At 48.2% G+C, this 18320-nt stretch overlaps 1 protein-coding gene across 2 annotated transcripts in view; it reads left to right on the top strand.

Annotated features, from left to right (window-relative positions):
* SF3B1 (splicing factor 3b subunit 1) overlaps positions 1-18320 on the top strand; it is a 213056-nt gene that overhangs the window by 148735 nt on the left and 46001 nt on the right. For both annotated transcript variants that reach the window (XM_029606052.1, XM_029606053.1), the window contains one exon: positions 2007-2228. In XM_029606052.1, coding sequence (XP_029461912.1) covers positions 2007-2228 — 222 coding nt within the window. The remainder of the gene's footprint in view (positions 1-2006; positions 2229-18320) is intronic.

The raw sequence follows: 18320 nt of genomic DNA on the forward strand, positions 1-18320 counted from the left end.
TGTAGTCTTCCCCGACACACACGGGATTTCTACCCATAAAGATTCAATTTTGTATTTAGTCTCATGCAGGATGTTTATCCTGTTGGACTCTATGCCATCCCGGACATAAAGCGCCACACCTCCTCCCGAGTGCTCCTCTCTGTCTTTGCGATATAATTTGTACCCCGGTATAGCACTGTCCCATTGGTTATCCTCTTTCCACCATGTCTGTGAGATGCCAATTAAGTCTGTCATCATTTACTGCTAAAAACTGCCGATAAGCACCAAATTAATTTTAGAAGGATTTCTAAATGCTATTGAAAAACCACCAAATGAATCCTTCGTGATCAATTTATCAAATGAATATATGAATTCCAAATCTCGATTGAGTAAAGCAATTTGAACAGTTATTGACTGATATGTTTATCAAGAAAAATTTTTAGGAAAGAGAGGAACGTTTCATATATAATTATCATGAATCCCCACAGGGGTGATATGATTGTAGTTATAATCATAAACGGACCTCCTCCATCCACTGTTATGCGTGAACATGTGATGACATCAAGTGAAACATTTTTGAAAATGTTTTGAAAAATTTTTCACTTGGTGTCATTTCCGGTCCACTTGTCCATCGTGGAGTCTTAACTTAGTCCTTCGGGCTCTTTGTGAGGCACCTTTCGAACCTCTCCGTCACGCTACTCTTAAGGATTTGACGCTCAAGACCGTCTTCCTGGTTTCTATCTGCTCCGCCAGATGGGTGTTGGAGATCCAAGCGTTATCCTGTCGGGAGCCTTTTCTGCGTTTTTCTGATTCGGGGGGGTCTCTCTCAAGACCGTACCTTCTTTCTTGCCGAAGGTTATTTCTTCTTACCATTTCAATCAGTTGGTGGAGCTTCCCGCATTCTCTCCTGAGGATATAGCGGGTCCTTTTGGGAGTGACCTTCGTCGCCTTGATGTAAAACGCATTTTACTGCGTTACCTTCAGGTTACAAATGACTTCCGGGTCTTGGATCATCTCTTTGTTCTGAGGAGTGGTCCAAATAGGGGCAAACTGATTGAAGACTACGATCGCTTGGTGGTTGAAGGAGGCAATTTCGTTGGCTTATATCTGCTGAGGCCGGGCAGTTCCGAAGGGCCTGAAGGCTCATTCTCTGCGTTCTCAAGCTACTTCTTGGGCGGAGAGTCAATCGGTCTCTCCACAGGAAATTTGCAGGGCCGCAACGTGGAAATCCCTGCATACTTTTGCTCGACATTACCGACTTGATGTACAGGCGCCAGTCTTTGGTTCCTTCGGTCGGCAGGTGCTTCGAGCGGGACTGTCTCTGTCCCACCCTCTATAGGGAAGCTTTGGTACATCCCACGATCTGGACTGATCCAGGTACGTACAGGGAATGGAAAATGTGTTCTTAGCTGTTAATTTTCATTCCTGTAGTACCACTGATCAGTCTAGACACCCTTCCCTGTCTTTTCTTCCGTCCACTCGAAGCTCTCTTTGCAGGTCTCTGGATGTTTTTCACCTGTGAGTATGCTTAAAGGCACTGGAAGCATCTGTTTTGATGACAATGGACATGCAAGAGCGATCCTATACACAGTCCATCACTCATCTGTGAGGGCTATCATCCTGCTTGTCCTAGGAGAAAGCAGAGTTGCTTACCCGTAACAGGTGTTCTCCTAGGACAGCAGGATGTTAGTTCTCAGGAAACCCTCCCACCACCCTGCGGAGTTGGGTTCGCTGTCGGTTTGTTTTATTTTTCGCTCTTCTTTTTGCTAAGCTACAAGACTGAAGAGGGACCCTGCATGGCCGCGCTGGGCTCCATTTAGTGATGTCACCCATCTGTGAGGACTAACATCCTGCTTTATCAGGTTGGTAATTTCTCCTTCCCCAAGTGCATTTTCAAACTCAGGCTACCTCTGAATCATTGTGTTGCTTGTTTTCTCTGAAGGCTTCAGTTATTTTTTAAATGATCAAGATACAGTTGTACTTAGCGATTTTATTAAGTGAACTTGTTTTCTGCTTTTTTTCTTTAGTTGGTTGACACCACTGTTGAACTTGCAAACAAAGTGGGTGCAGCAGAAATTATTTCCAGGATTGTGGATGATTTGAAGGATGAGGCTGAACAGTACAGGAAAATGGTTATGGAAACAATTGAAAAGATAATGGGCAATCTGGGAGCAGCAGACATAGATCACAAGCTGGAAGAACAGCTTATTGATGGTATTCTCTATGCTTTCCAGGAACAGACTACAGAGGTATGGACCAAATAGCCAAGTTCTTTGCCTTATAAACTAATAGTGTGTTAAACAGGGCACTGCTATAAGTGCAAGGCACCTACCCTAGTTTTGTAACAAACATTTTAAATATGCTTATTTATCACCAATTAGTGAAACATACCACATGAACAAATGATTTTTTTTAACTAACTAGCTCCCGAAAACTATTGGTGTGCATTCGTTTGCAACAAAATAGGAAATATCGTCTATTTCCTATTTCATTGCATTTCGGAAAGCAAAAAAAAGGAAAGGAACTCATGAAATTTCGTGTGGTTTTTTTTGTGGGGGGAGGAAGGGCACAACTTTAAAAAAAAAATAAAAAAAAAAAATACCGCCACCAACCCTTCAAATTTCATTAAATTCACCCCCCCCCCCCCCCCCAACTTGCCAAAAGTCCCTGGTGGTCCAGCGGGGGTCCCGGGAGCGATCTCCTGCTCTTGGGTCGTCGGCTGCCAGTAATCAAAATGGCGCTGGCGGCCCTTTGCCCCTTACCTTGGCATCGGCTGCCCTTTGCCCCTGTCACATGGGAAGGGCAAAGGGCCGCCGGCGCCATTTTGATTACTGGCAGCTGAGAGCAGGAGATTGCTCCTGGGACCCCCACTGGACCACCAGGGACTTTTGGCAAGTCGGGGGGGGGGGGGGGGTTTTGGTTTGTTTTTTTAAACACGAAATTGGGACGAAAAACGTTTTCCGATCTGGGGAGTGGACTGAAATGGCCCACTCTGAACCTGAAAACGAAACAGCAACGAAAAAAAAATGTATGCACACCACTACTGAAAACTGTGGCGTTACAGCTATGAAGCTTTTATGGTTATATCAAACTTTGGTGAAGCTCCTTTAAATACTAAACTTGTTTTACTGGATGGAGAGAAATTTAATCCTCATTTAGTACTAAACAGTTCTTATTATCTCGATGCTTAATGTTAAATCCTGCTTTTTCCTTCCTTTTTCTTCAGGCATTTATTTCTTAGCAGATAGATTTTTCCACTGAATTTAGATGATCATGATCTGCCTGCTTATTGTATTTATATCCATATATAGCAAAGACGAGAACTGGTCAGAATAGAAAATGTATCCCTGTATCTCAGCTTGATTGATTGAAAATGGAAACTGTCATAACACACAACCAGTCTCTGTAATCCTTTTTAACATGGTAAAACAGAAAATGCATTGCTTTAGTAACCCAATCATCCCTATTCTTACTATAAATGACAATCGAGAATTTTTCATAACAGCTATAATGAAGAAATTACTTACTGATAATTTTGTTTTTCTTAGTGTAGATGGACTTAGGACCAGTGGGTTATGCGCCCCTGCCAGCAGATGGAGACTGAGTCAGATTTCAAAGCTGACGTCACCCTATACACACCCATGCAGTGACCTCAGCCCTTCAGTATTCTCTTCAAAAGTCACTGTGGACAAACTGTTGAAAAAACTTGATTAAAAATGGATAATCGTAACTGTACTCAACCAATCATAAATACTGAACCCCAGTAAGAATATAGATGCCCTGATCTAGGGACTGGATGACTGGTTACCCATAATCTTTTGGAATTGATATCCACTCCATGGGTGAATCCTTGGCAGCATTCTTGGGTAGCTGTGGGTGAGATGCTGGAGAAGGTATGCAAGGAGGACCAGGTTGTCACTCGGCAGATATTGATGGGAGACAGCAGTCTAGCTTCCGCCAGTGAGACCACCTGAGCCCTAGTGGAATGAGCTTTAACCTGAGAAGGTAATGGCTTTCCTGCCTCCACAAAGGTTCCCGTGACCACCTCCTTAATCCAGCGAGCTATGGTAGCCCGCGAAGCTGGTTCACCCTGCTTCCTTCCACCATTGTTATTTATTGTTGTTTATTTATTTATTAATTGTTATTTTATTTATTGTTTTTTGTTAATTGTTAGCATTGTTATATATATATTTATTCTGTTTCTTGGATTAACTATGTTCATTGTAAACCGCTAACTTGAAGCGATAGTTACTGTTCATTGTAAACCGGGGTGATATGTATATTATACAGGAACCTCCGGTATATAAATCCTTAAATAAATAAATAAATAAATGAAGGACAAACAGGCGGTCCATCTGTTGGACCGATTCTGAAACTTCCAGATACCGCACCAAAACCCTACTGACATTCAAATGATGGAGGAAGTGGTATTCTTCTGCGTCCTTGTGCTTATCTAGGGATGGCAACGAAATGGACTGATTCAAATGAAACTCCGAGACTACCTTGGGTAAGAAGAATGGAACAGTATGAAAATGTAATGTTCCTGGAGTAATCTGGAGGAATGGTTCCTGACATGACAATGCCTGTAGTTCAGAGATGCAACATGCCGAGCATATAGCCACCAGGAGCACCGTTTTCAAGGTTAATAAACACAGGGAAAGACTGCGCAGCTGCTGAAAGGAGGGCCCTGCCAAAAATTCCAATACTAGATTAAGATTCCACAAGGGAACCGGCCACCGTAGGGGCCGCTGGAGGTGCTTCGCCCGTTTCAGAAAACAGGCCATGTCCAGATGAGCCAAAAGGCAGGTTCCTCACCCCTGAAATAGGAGAGAGACGCTACCTTGGACCTTCAAGGAGTTAAGGGTCAAACCTTTATTCAAGCCGTCCTGCAAAAATTCCAGAATTAGTGGGATTTTGAATGCCTGAGGGGGGAAAACCGCCTTCCTAGCACCAGGCCTCAAATACTGTCCAGACCCACTTATATCCTAGGAAGGTAAAGAAGTGCCGCATGTGGAATTAGTGGCAATTACTGCCACCGAATATTCTTGCTGCTTCAGGTGAGCCCTTTCAAGGGCCAGAGAAAAGACAGAATCGAGATGGATTCTCGTGATGGACCAGTCCCTACTGTAGCAAGTCCCTGTGCATTGGGAGGCATGAGGCGTCTCCACCAGGAGTCTCTGCATGTCTGCATATCAGGGACACCTGGGCCAATCTGGAGCTACTGTGGTGCTTGATTCTGTGAATTACCCTGCCCAGCAGGGTCCACGGAGGGAAGGCATATAGCAACTCTTCTTTTGGCCAGGTCTGAATGAGAGCGTTGATGCCGAGGGACCACTGATGTCTTCTGCGACTGAAGAATTGGAGAACCTTCTCATTGTGAGATGCGTCCAGCAGGTTGCTGGACAGGAGACCTCAGCGATCTATTATGATCTGAAAGGCTTTGGCAGACAACACCCACTCTTCTGGATCCACACGCTCCCTGCTTAGAACGTCTGCTCTGAAGTTTCTTCCTGCAGTGTGGGAGCCTGAGGTCATCTGTAGATGTATTTCCACCCATTGCATAAGGAGATCTATCTTCTGTGAGATGGCTGAGGGGGGATATGATAGTGTTTAAAATCATGAGAGGTCTAGAACGGGTAGATGTGAATCGGTTATTTACTCTTTCGGATAATAGACTAGGGGGCACTCCATGAAGTTAGCACGTGGCACATTTAAAACTAATCGGAGAAAGTTATTTTTTACTCAACGCACAATTAAACTCTGGAATTTGCCAGAGGATGTGGTTAGTGCAGTTAATATAGCTGTGTTTAAAAGAGGATTTATTTATTTATTTATTTATTTATAGTTTTTATATACCGGGAGTTCCTGTATACAATACATATCACTCCGGTTCACAATTAACAGAAGAACTACTGCCGGGGGGCAGTTTACATGGATTGGATAAGTTCTTGGAGGAGAAGTCCATTACCTGCTATTAATTAAGTTTACTTAGAAAATAGCCACTGCTATTACTAGCAACGGTAACATGGAATAGACTTAGTTTTTGGGTACTTGCCAGGTTCTTATGGCCTGGATTGGCCACTATTGGAGCCAGGATGTTGGGCTTGATGGACCCTTGGTCTGACCCAGTATGGCATGTTCTTATAGCAGTTGATGTAGGCTACCATCGTTGCGTTGTCTGACATTACCCGGACTTCTTGACCCTGGAGTCTGTGGCTGAATTGTAGACACGCCAATCTGACTGCTTGAGCTTCCAGGCGGTTTATGCTTCAGAGGGGTCTCTTCCTCGGTCCAACGTCCCTTTGCTATCAGTTCCTGACAGTGAGCTCCCCAGCCCCGGATTCTCAAGTCTGTTGTGAGGATCAGCCAGTTCGGGGAGGACAGGGATACACCCCTGCTCAGATGAGCTTCCTGCAGCCACCACTGGAGCAGAGAGCATACTCCCATCGGTAAAGTGGGGGTGAACCTAATAGTCTTGAAACTGCGGGTTCCAGCGTGACAGTAGTGAGCATTGAAGTGGCTGCTTGTATGCCCTCACCCACAGCATTACTTTCAGGGTTGCCGCCATCAAACCAAGAACTTGGAGACAGCTCCACACTGTCGGGCGTATCGTGCTCATCAACTGATGCACTTGGGACATCAAGCGCTTGGCTGGAAGGAAGACCTTGTCTTACTTGGTGTTGAACCGGACTCCCAGATATTCCAAGGACTGGACGGGCTTGAGACTGCTTTTATCCAGGTTTATGACCCAACCGAGTTCCTGAAGCAAGGAGGGTCACCCTGTTGATTACCCAGAAAAACTCTTCCATGGACTTGACCCAGATTAACCAATCGTCCAAGTATGGGTGCAACAGGATTCCCTCTTTTTCTCAATGCTGCCACTACGACCACCACAATCTTGGAAAATGTTCTGGTTAGACCAAACTGAACTGTTATTCCCTGTATGTACCCGGATCAGTCCAGACAGCTGGGTTTTGCCTCCCTTCCAGCAGATGGAGACAGAGAGAAACTTCAAGAGTGCCCCCTCTTAAGCCTATGTGCTGCCTGCGTCTCCCCAGTATTTCTCTGTTTCCAGCAGATGGAGATGGTGCAAAACCTGCGGTACTGATCCATTTGGGTTTTCAAAAAAAAAAAAAGTGGAACAATGTCTCGCTGGACAGAAGAAACAGTTTCCTCCCAGGAGGTTGTTGGGTTCCAGTGGGACCATTCTCCCCCCCCCCCCCTCCCCCCAGGTAGTAGGTGCTGTGGGAGCTGGGCTGGGAAGCCCACTGCACTCCCTGGATTGGTGAGGCGCCTGGGGTGATACTGGTGGTCGGTCCTTCCACACCCCCATACCTTCTGGTTGGGTATCTGGAGCAGCCTACCCTTCTCACAGTATTGTACCTTTCAAAAAAAAAAACCAGAAGGGTATTTCCCGGCCAGGCTTTACGGGCGGCAGGTCAGTCTCTTCTAGGCATGCGACTGGATCTGGAAGGGTTTTCTTTTTTAGAGTGCCTGTCCAATCTTTTTTTCGCAGCAGCCATGCCACGTGAAGCGCGCTGCTCGGCCTGCGGGGAGTCGGCTCTCTCGCGATGGACTTTGTTCCTGATGCCTCCCCGGTGGGGAGGGATCCTCGGGAACAGCGTGAGGAAGCTCAGGCAGGGCCCGCGGGGCGGCTAAGCGTCCCGCCTCGCAGCAGCTTCAGGCCAATCCCTTCCCTGTCAGCGCGGGAACGGCGGTCATCTTGAAAACTTTCGCCAATGCTCAGATTCGAGGGTTGGAGGAGGGGATCTCCCGCTGCAGTGAGCCTGGGGAAGATTTATCTGACTTTTCGATGGAGGAGCCCCCTCCCCTGATGGAGAAAGTGCTAGTTCCGCACTCCTTCGCTCCAGATTTTGTGCTTTTAATACACAAAGCTTTTTTGGCAAGTTTGTCCCAGCAGGAACCCCTTCTTTTTCAGCGTGCCTTAGTGGGTCCTCCCAGTAAGGTCCCCAGGCGTCGGGAACCTTCGGGGTCAATTAGGATATGAAAGATCCGGGGTCCTGCGTTGCGCAAGGAAGCGCAGTCTCCCTCGGGGTGGGTGGCGCCTGCACCCCCAGATGGGACCCCGGCCCCTCTTCCCGGCGCTGATCCAGATGACGATCCAGAGAAACCTCTCGCTTTTGATGGGGTCGACCCTAAGGTAGTCCATCTGTTTCAGAGGGAGGAGCTGGAGCCCCTCATTCCCTATGTTCTTGAGGAGCCTGGCCTTGCTCTACCCCAGGCGGATTCAGCCCAAGACACGGTTGATCTGGTTCTTGTGGGCTTGTGGGGCCCAGCCAGGACTTTTCCGCTTCATCAGATGTTTCAACAGCTTATGGCCTGGGAGTGGGATGCTCCAGATGTGGGTCTGAGTGGGTCGAGCCATGGACAAGCTATATCCTCTGCCGGAGGATGTAGTGGAACTTCTGAAGGTACCTAAAGTAGATGCAGCAGTTTCGGCCGTCACAAAGCAAACCACTATCCCAGTGGCAGGGGCAGCGGCGCTGAAAGACCTTCAAAACCGTAAACTTGAGGTCCTCCTGAAGAGAATTTTTGAGGTCTCGGCCCTCTGTATCAGGGCCACTGCCTGCAGTAGCTATATGCTCCGCATGAGCCTCAGGTGGGTGCAGCAGTTGCTGAGCGCACAGGATCTTCCTCCACAGGAGGCGGCACAAGTAGAGCACCTGCAGGGGGCAGATGCCTTAAATGACCTGCTCCGTACATCCTCCAAAACCATGGCCTCTGCGGGCTCTGCACGACGGCTCCTGTGGTTACGCAATTGGGTGGCCGATGTCTCTTCTAAGTCTCAGCTCGAGGCCCTACCTTTTAAGGGCAAGTTCCTGTTTGGGGAAGAATTGGAGCAGCTGATAGTCGTTGGGAGACAACAAGGTCCATAAGCTTTCCGAGGACAGACCTAAGAGCACCCGGGGCTTCTTGCTGACCCGCACTCGCTTTCGGGGGCAAAGATGTTTCCACCAAAACAGGACTCCTGCCTCGGCGGGTCGCCAAGTGGCGGGGCGCTTGCAGCCCTGGGCTCATTCCTTTCGTGGCTGTCGAGTGGGCTGAGATGGTTCCGGACAAGGTTCCCTTGGCGCCAAGCCTCCACAATGAGATCGGGCTGACCCATTCCTCTATCCCTGCCATAGGAGGATGGCTGTCCCTCTTTCTCGAGAAATGGGTCAAGATCACGTCAGACCGGTGGGTTCTAAGCGTCATCGAACTCTGCTTCGCTTCACAATTTGCTCATCCTGTCCGAGACCTCTTCATGGTTTCACCCTGCAGCTCACAGGCAAAAAAGCGAATCGTATGTCAGACCCTCGACAGGCTACAATCTGTCGGGGCCATTGTTCCCATTCCCCAAGACGAGTGGAGAGCGGGACGCTATTCCATCTACTTTGTGGTGCCGAAGAAAGGAGGTTTCCTCCGGCCTATCCTGGACCTCAAGGGCGTGAACAGGGCTCTCAAGGTGCCCCATTTCAGGATGGAAACTCTCCGCTCTGTCATTGCAGCGGTTCGCGGCAGCGAGTTCCTGGCCTCGTTAGATCTGACGGAAGCATACCTGCATATTGGAATCTGCAGGGAACATCAGAAGTTTCTTCACTTTACGGTTCTCGGCAGACATTTCCAGTTTTGTGCCCTACTGTTTGGTCTGGCAACGGCGCTGCATACTTTCACCAAGGTCATGGTGGTGGTGGCAGCGGCCCTTCGCAGAGAAGGAGTGTTGGTGCATCCTTACCTGGACGATTGGTTCATTTGAGCGAAGTCTGAGGATCTCTGCAAGCAAGCGGTGCTAGATAGTCAATCATGCCAAGAGTCACCTTGTCCCCTCGCAGACTCTGGACTCCTGGGGGCACACTTCAATACTCGAGCAGGCAAGGTTTTCCTTATGACCGAACGCATAGACAAGCTGCAGGGTCAGGTGCGTCGTCTCTTGAGTCTCCCGGAGCCCGAGCCTGGGATTATTTGCAGGTCCATGGCGACTACTCTGGAGTTGGCCCCGTGGGCCTTTACACATATGAGACCATTACAAACAGTGCTCCTGTCCTGCTGGGATCCAATGTTGGAGGATTTCAATTTCCCCTTGCCACTCACAGACTCTGCCTGATTGAGTCTTGGCTGGTGGCTAGTTCTGAAGCATCTGATGTGAGGGGTGGATCTCGAGGTACCTCAGTGAGTCATAGTCACCACAGATGCCAGCCTCTCCGGTTGGGGAGCAGTCTGTCAATCTGTCAGCTAGGGTCACTGGTCAGCGACGGAGGCGCAGTGGTCTATCAATCGTCTGGAGACCAGGGCCATATGGCTGGCTTTGCAGCATTTTCTCCCACTCCTTTGCAACAGGGCTGTGAAAGTCCTCTCGGACAATGCGACATCGGTAGCATACATCAATCGCCAAAGGGGAACCAAGAGCTGGCCAGTGGATCTCGAAGCGCAATGTCTGAAGGCCTGGGCATCTAGCGGGGGTAGACAATGTGCAGGCGGACTTTCTCAGCCGCCAAACCCTGGATCCCAGGGAATGGGAGCTGTCCCGGCTGGCGATGTCCCTCATATCCTGCCGATGGGGAGTTCCCTGTCTCGACCTGATGGCAACACAGCTGAATGCCAAGGCACCCCGTTTCTTCAGACGCAGGCGAAAACATGGAGTGGAAGGAGTCGATGCGCTGGTTCTCCCGTGGCCGCAAGATGTGTTGCTTTGTGTTTCCTCCTTGGCCCCTCATAGGCAAGATTCTACGGCACATGGAGATTCATCCAGGGCGGATAATCCTCATGGCTCCAGAGTGGCCCCGACGACCCTGGTTCGCAGATCTAGTCAACCTCGCAGTGGACGGACCTCTTCGGCTAAGCCATCTTTCAAACTTACTTCGTCAGGGTCCTATATTTTTCATCCAGGCAGATCGCTTTTGTCTAGCGGCCTAGCTTTTGAATGGAGACGCCTAAGAAAACGGGGATATTCAGATAATGTGATCACCACACTGCTGCGGTCTCGGAAGACCTCGAGTTGTATGACTTATGTTTACGTCTAGAAGGTCTTCGAATTGTGGTGTTGCGATCATGGCACTTTCCCTCTGCAGACCTCGTGGCACAGATTCTCCCGTTCTTGCAAAGCGGCCTTAGTAAAGGACTGTCAATTCTCTCTGGGTGCAGGTTGCGGCGCTCGGCTGTTTGAGAGGGAAGCTCCATGGGGCAAATTTGGCAGCGCATCTGGATGTGGCCCAGTTTCTGAGGGGAGCGAAGCATCTAAATCCTCCGGTTCCCCCGGTGTGTCCTTCTTGGAATCTGAACTTGGTCCTCAAGGTCCTCTGTGATGCTCCCTTTGAACCTCTCAAAGTCCACCCTGATTTGATTTGATTTTGAAGACTGTATTTTTGGTGGCGAACTGTTCAGCTCGGAGGGTTTCTGAGCTCCAAGCCCTTTCGTGCAGGGAACTATTTCTACGTATCTCTGCTTCGGGGGTATCCGGTGCCCTCTGCCCAAAGTGGTGTCTGCCTTTTCATGTAAACCAGTCTGTGGAGCTCCCGGCTTTTCCTGACATTGATAGTACTGCACCCCATGCCAGACATTTGGATGTCAAGAGGACCTTATTGCACTATTTAGAGGTCACTAACCCATTCCGATTGTCGGATCATCTGTTTGTTTTGTGGAGTGGCGCTAAGAGCACATGGCGTCCAAGGCGACTATAGCCCGTTGGTTGAAAGAGGCTGTTGCTTCCTCTTACAAATGTCGTGGTCATCCTGATCCCAAGGGCATCAAGGCTCATTCGATTAGGTCTCAGGCCACTTTGTGGGTGGAATGTCAGTTGCTTTCTCCACAAGAGATTTGCAGAGCAGCCACCTGGAAATCCTTGCATACTTTTGCCAAGCACTACAGGTTAGATGTTCAGTCTCCGGGTGTACTTTTTGGCAAAGGTGTCATTCGAGTGGGACTTTCTAGGACCCACCCGCGTTAGGGAAGCTTTGGTACATACCAAATGTCTGGACTGATCAGGGTACGTACAGGGAAAGGAAAATTGGTTCTTACCTGCTAATTTTCGTTCTGTAGTACCACGGATCAGTCCAGACGCCCGCCCGAGATCTATGCTCTGGAGAGTCCGCTCAATTTGCTTTCATATTCAGTTTTGTTCAGCAGGTACTTTGCCGGCTGTAGAAGAGGGTAGGTTTCTCCCAGGACAAGCAGGATGGTAGTCCTCACATGTGGGTGATATCATCAGACAGAGCTGTGGTACGGAAAACTTCTGTCAAAGTTTCTAGAACTTTTGACTGGCACACTGAACATGCCCAGCATGCCATAACCCCTGCAGCCACAAGGGGTCTCCTTCAGTTTCTTTTTTTCCACGCTGCAATTGCCTCGCGGTTTAGGAACTCTGAGATTCTCACTCCTCTTTTCCTCAAGGAAAACTTTGAAGTTTACTTCATACAAATTGCCTGTCAGGGGTCTCCCATTGCACCCAGTGTACAGCAGTCGCTTGGTGAGTACTGTCTCGCATCTCTGGCTGGTTCCCGCCTGCCTCTCTGTTCCTGCAGGCCACCGACCATTTTCGCCCCCTTTCCATCGACATGGTGACCGGTTTTCGAAAATGCCCAGACTGTCCATGAACAATGTCCATCACGGACCCCCACACTGTATGTGTGTAATGCCTGGGCTCATCTCATGACGTCCGGTGACCTGAATGTGCCCAAATGATTCCCAAGGACAGAAGAGCATGTCTAGATAAAATGGAGACTCTTTTCCAAATAAAATCTGCTTCATCGACTTCTGCCTAGTCATCACTGGCGTGAAAAACCCCATCCACCGACAAACCTTGCCGGGAACAACACGGAACCGGTGACCATCCGTCACAGACGCCATCCAGGGCATCTATTGCATCATCCTCTGTGTCGGGGAAACACCGCACCGAGCACCGGACAAAACATCAGCACTGGCATCGACTTGATCCCATACCTGGTCCCAGCACTGACGTCTCATTGGCATCAAAGGCCACCGAGCCACCATTGAAGAGGACCTGGTCAGAGGAGCCTCCATCCTTCTCTGCACCTGATGCCCCGAGGCGTTCCCCCACAGATACCGGTGCCGGGTACTGAGCCTTCACAAACTATTGTGGAGAGGCCAGTAACGCCTAGCCTGCCTCCCCCTGTAGCTGCTCTGTCTATACCAGCTTTCAGGGAGGAACTGAATGTCTTCATTCGCCAGGCAGTGCTTGATGCCGTCCCAAACCTCCAGCCTCCACCGCTGCCGGCCCCCATTCCAGCACCGTCCACTGAACCATCAATGTTTGCACCGCTATTACATAGACTCGATGCCCTCGTTGGTGCTTTTCCGACTCAGCTTGTTCCATCGGTGCCGAGTCGATCATCAAGACCTCCGCAGTTCCCAATACCCATCCCAGGATCCTCAGAGGATGACTACACTGCGTCCAGCCCGGTTCCAGGTCCATCACAGCCGGAACCACTTCCAGGACCATCGGGACTCTCTGGACCTAAACATCCATCAATTCCCTCGATGCCTTCAAAGCCTCAGTTGATGCCAATACACCCGCCATTGAAGCCACCGACATTTTTGTCTCTGCCTATTCAACCTCCTTCTGGATATCGAAAAACACTTTATGATCCATGAGAAGACATGGACACCAATTCCTCTACATCAGAGGACTTACTTTCTGAACCTACTCCTTCAGAGGAAAGACTGTAGTCTCTTCCTGAAGACCTCTTTTGCCAATTTCATTGAAGAAATGTCAGAGACCATCCCTTTCAACTTGGTAACAGAGGAGGACACACGTCACAAGACATTGGAGGTTCTACAATTTGATGCGCCTAAGGAAATCATGGCCATTCCTGTGCATGAAGTCTTGTTAGACCTTCAACACAGTCTATGGGAGCATCCTGGCATTGTTCCACCTATCAACGGGAAAACAGATGCCACATATCTCGTCCAACATGCTTCAGGCTTCCAAAAACCACAGCTACCTCATTCAGTTGTGGTTGAATCTGCACAGAAAAAGGCAAAGCGCTTGCGGCCTCATTCCTCAGCCCCTCCAGGAAAAGAGCAGAAATTCTTAGATGGTCTAGGGAGGAAAATATTCCAAGACTCTATAATGGTGTCTTGTATTGCCACTTACCAGCTCTACATGACCCAATACCAGAGAAACATGTGGAAGCAGGTTCAGGACCTTGCAGACTCATTGCCTCAACAATATCAAAAGAGTCTAACTCCTTCTCCATAAGGGCCTTGAGGCAGGAAAGCATGAAGTTCGGGCAGCATATGATTCCTTTGAGACTGCTTCCCACTTATCAGCAACGGGAATCAGTGCCAGACGATGGTCTTAGCTGAAGACTTCAGATTTACGCCCTGAGGTCCAGGACAAACTCGCTGACCTCCCGTGCACTGGAGATAATCTCTTCGGGGATAAAATTCAAGACGTAGTGACTCAGTTAAAAGACCACCACGAAACACTGCGTCCATTGTCTACAGTAACCACTGATGCTCCCTCCACATTTCGCAGAAGCATGAGAAGGGACCCCAAGAAACCGTTCTACTGCTCTCGCAAGTACTTTCCTCCTGCATCTAGAGCGAAGACTACTAAAACCCCTCACAGAGGATATTCACGCCAGCCCAAAGCACCCAGAGCTCAACCAGCCCCACAGTCTAGTCCAGCATCTGGATTTTGATATGTTTCCAGAGAACAGTTGCCAATTTTCAATAAATCCAAATTCAGAGATATCTGTCAGAGGCCAATTGCTCCACTTCTACATCAGTGGAGCCTCATAACAGACCAATGGATAATTTCAATTATAACCAAGGGATACCATCTAAACTTCCTCATGGTACCCCCAGACTTTCCAAATCCACTGTGGGCCCGGAACAACTACATACTGATGCTGGAGCCAGAACTCTCCACCCTGCTCCAAAACAGGACTGTAGAACTCATTCCCTCAACACAAACTAGAAGGGGGTTCTACTCTTGCTATTTTCTAATTCTGAAAAAAATCAGAAGGGCTCCGCCCCATCTTAGACCTTCGCAATCTCAACAGATTTCTCCAAAAGGAAAAGTTCAGAATGGTTTCTCTTGGAACCTTACTTCCCCTTCTACAACAAGGAGATTGGCTCTGTTCTCTGGATCTTCAGAACGTGTACGCACATTTATTTATTTATTTTGAGTTTTTCTATACTGGCATTCGTGATGAGAATCGCATCATGCCGGTTTACAATTAACAAGAGGTGAAGGAAGTTAACAATAAGAAACATTAACAGGTGCTCAAAAAAAAGATTGCAGTTACAATAAAACAAGGGAATTACACAACTTGGAGCAGTGAAAAGGAGATAGGAATTTACCAGGGGGAACAAATTTACCAATTAATGGTGTGAACAAAGTTATGAAGTTTGCAGAGTTATTGAATTACCATGTTGAGGTACAGTTTTTAATTACTCTCTTAAGAAAAATTCTGAGTGACAGTTAGTGGTGAATTAAGGTTCAAATGGGGTCTGGAAAGGCTTTCATAAACCCCCAACATTGCAAATACTTGCGCTTCATAATGGGTCACAGACATTTTCAATACAGAGTTCTACCATTCGGCCTTGCCTCAGCACCTCGGGTGTTTACAAAATGCTTAGCAGCAATGGCTGCCCACCTCCACAAGAACAGCATACCCATGTTTCCTTACCTGGACTACTGGCGAATCAAGAGCCAGTCCCATGCAAGGATCTCTCAACGCCCTCGAGATCACTATCAATCTACTACACTCGGGATTTCTCATCAACTACCAAAAATCCCACCTGACTCCATCTCGCCTCCTTACTTTCATCGGAGCAGATTTGAACACCACAGTTGCAAAGGCCTTCCTGCCCAATGACCGAGCAGAAACACTCTCCAAACTAGCTAAGTCTCTGTGCACAAGGGACACAGCTTCAGCCCATCAATTCCTAATGTTGCTGGGCCACATGGCTTCCACCGTACACGTCACTCCTATGGCCAGGCTGGCTATGAGAATAACTCAATGGACTTTGAAATCTCAGTGACTCCAAGCCACCCAGCCTCTTTCTTCCAACATTCATGTAACCCACCAGCTACTTCTGTCTCTTCTCTGGTGGACAAACAAAGCCAACTTGCTGAAAGGTCTTCACTTCCAGCAATCAGTTCCACAAATAACCTTGACTACAGACTCATCCAACTTAGGTTGGGGAGCTCATGTGAACAGCCTGCAAACTCAAGGTACTTGGACACAACTCGAAGCAAATATCAAATCAACGTCCTAGAGCTTCGAGCCATATGTTATGCGCTCTATGCATTCAAGGACTGCCTCTCACACAAGACTGTGCTCATACAGACAGACCACACAGTTGCAATTTGGTACTTGAACAAACAAGGCTGCACAGGTTCTTATCTCCTCTACTAAGGAGCCGTGCAGATCTGGGACTGGGCCCTTGCACACTCCATGCATCTCCAGGCCACTTATCTGGCAGGCATACAGAATGTCGTAGCAGATCGCCTCAGTTCCATCCCCACGAATGGTCACTGGACCTGTCATAGCAACCACAATCTTCCAATGCTAGGATCAACCGACCATTGACCTCTTTGCATCCGAACTAAATCACAAAGTGGACAGATTCTGCTGCCTGCAGAAGCACAAAAATGTCAGCCATGGACGCCTTTGCTCGCCCCTGGAACAAAGGCCTCTTATATGCGTATCCTCCGATACCGCTGTTAGCCAAAACTCTCATGACACTACAGCAGGACAAAGGATCAATGATACTTATAGCCCCGTACTGGCCTCGACAAGTATGGTTTCCCATACTTCTCGACCTCTCAATCAGGCAATCCATTCGCCTGGCACAGCGCCCACTCTCAGAATCACTGCATGTTATGCCATCCAAACCTTCAAACCCTATCCCTCACAGCCTGGATGTTGAAAGCTTGATCCTGCAACCACTCAGTCTTTCAACTGATGTTTCTCAAGTGCTTGTAGCTTCATGAAAGCCTTCCACACGTAAATCCTATCATGCTAAGTGGAATAGATTTACCATATGGTGCACACAAAAAGGTATAGACCCTTTTTCCTGCCCACTCCATCTGTTAGACTATCTCTGGCACCTTTCAGAGTCTGGTCTCCAGACTTCCTCCAGACTTCCTCGGTAAGGGTACATCTCAGTGCCATCTCAGCGTACCACAAGGGAGTAGGGGATGCCCCTGTAACAGCGCAACTCCTTGTGAGTCGCTTCATGAGTGGCCTTCTACAACTTAAGCCCCCTCTGCGGCCACCAGTCACTGAATGGGACCTAAATATAGTACTTACAAGGCTCATGCGCTCCCTTTTTGAGCCTTTGCATTCCTGCAATGTTAAATTTCCTACATGGAAAATTCTCTTCCTAGTAGCCATTATATCTGCTCGATGGGTGAGTTACAAGCACTTGTCACATACTCACCCTATTCAAGGTTCCTACATGACCGAGTGGTCCTGTGTACTCACCCTAAATTCCTTCCCAAGGTGGTTACTGACTTTCACCTGAATCAGTCCATAGTCTTGCCCACCTTTTTCCCAAGGCCTCACTCTCACCAGGGTGAGAGAGTGCTACACACCTTTGATTGTAAACGTGCACTTGCATTTTACCTAGACCGTACTGCAGTCCATAGGAAATCCACCCAACTCTTTGTTTCTTTTGATAAAAACAAACCGGGAGTTGCAGTGGGCAAACATACTCTCTCCAACTGGCTAGCAGACTGTATCGAATTCTGCTATGAAAAAGCAGGCCTTCCTCTCCAGGGACTAGTGAAGGCGCACTCAGTAAGAGCCATGGCAACCTCAGTAGCACACTATCATTCAGTACCGATTGCTGAGATTTGTAAAGCTGCAATATGGAGCTCTCTTCACACATTTGCAGCTCATTACTGCCTGGTCAAGGAAGGACATCAAGACTCTGCCTTTGGCCAATCTGACTTGAAGAACTTATTTCCAGTATAATCCCAACTCCTTCCACATCCATCTGCTGTGATTTTCAGGCTGCCTCATTTCTACCAACAGAACACCAGTTGTGCCTGTTGCACAAGTTGTAAGCTGTTGGTCCAAATAAATGAGTCGGCATGTAGCTTGCTAATCACCCACATGTGAGGACTACATCCTGCTGTCCTGGGAAGAACACCTGTTACAGGTAAGCAACTCTGCTTTCTGTTTTGTTTTTTCCACATGGTTTTTCTTTCAGTTGTACATAGTTAGAGGTTTTTCTTCTGGTCCATTGTGACTTTATTCTCAGACTGTTCCATGTTCCATTTTCCTCTGCTTTGATATTTTTATACTGAAGAGATGCAGGCAGCACATAGGCTTGAGAGGGCACTCTCGAAGTTTTTCTCTGTCTCC

Source organism: Rhinatrema bivittatum, chromosome 6 (assembly GCF_901001135.1).
Source record: "Rhinatrema bivittatum chromosome 6, aRhiBiv1.1, whole genome shotgun sequence".
Classification (NCBI taxonomy): Eukaryota; Metazoa; Chordata; class Amphibia; order Gymnophiona; family Rhinatrematidae; genus Rhinatrema; species Rhinatrema bivittatum.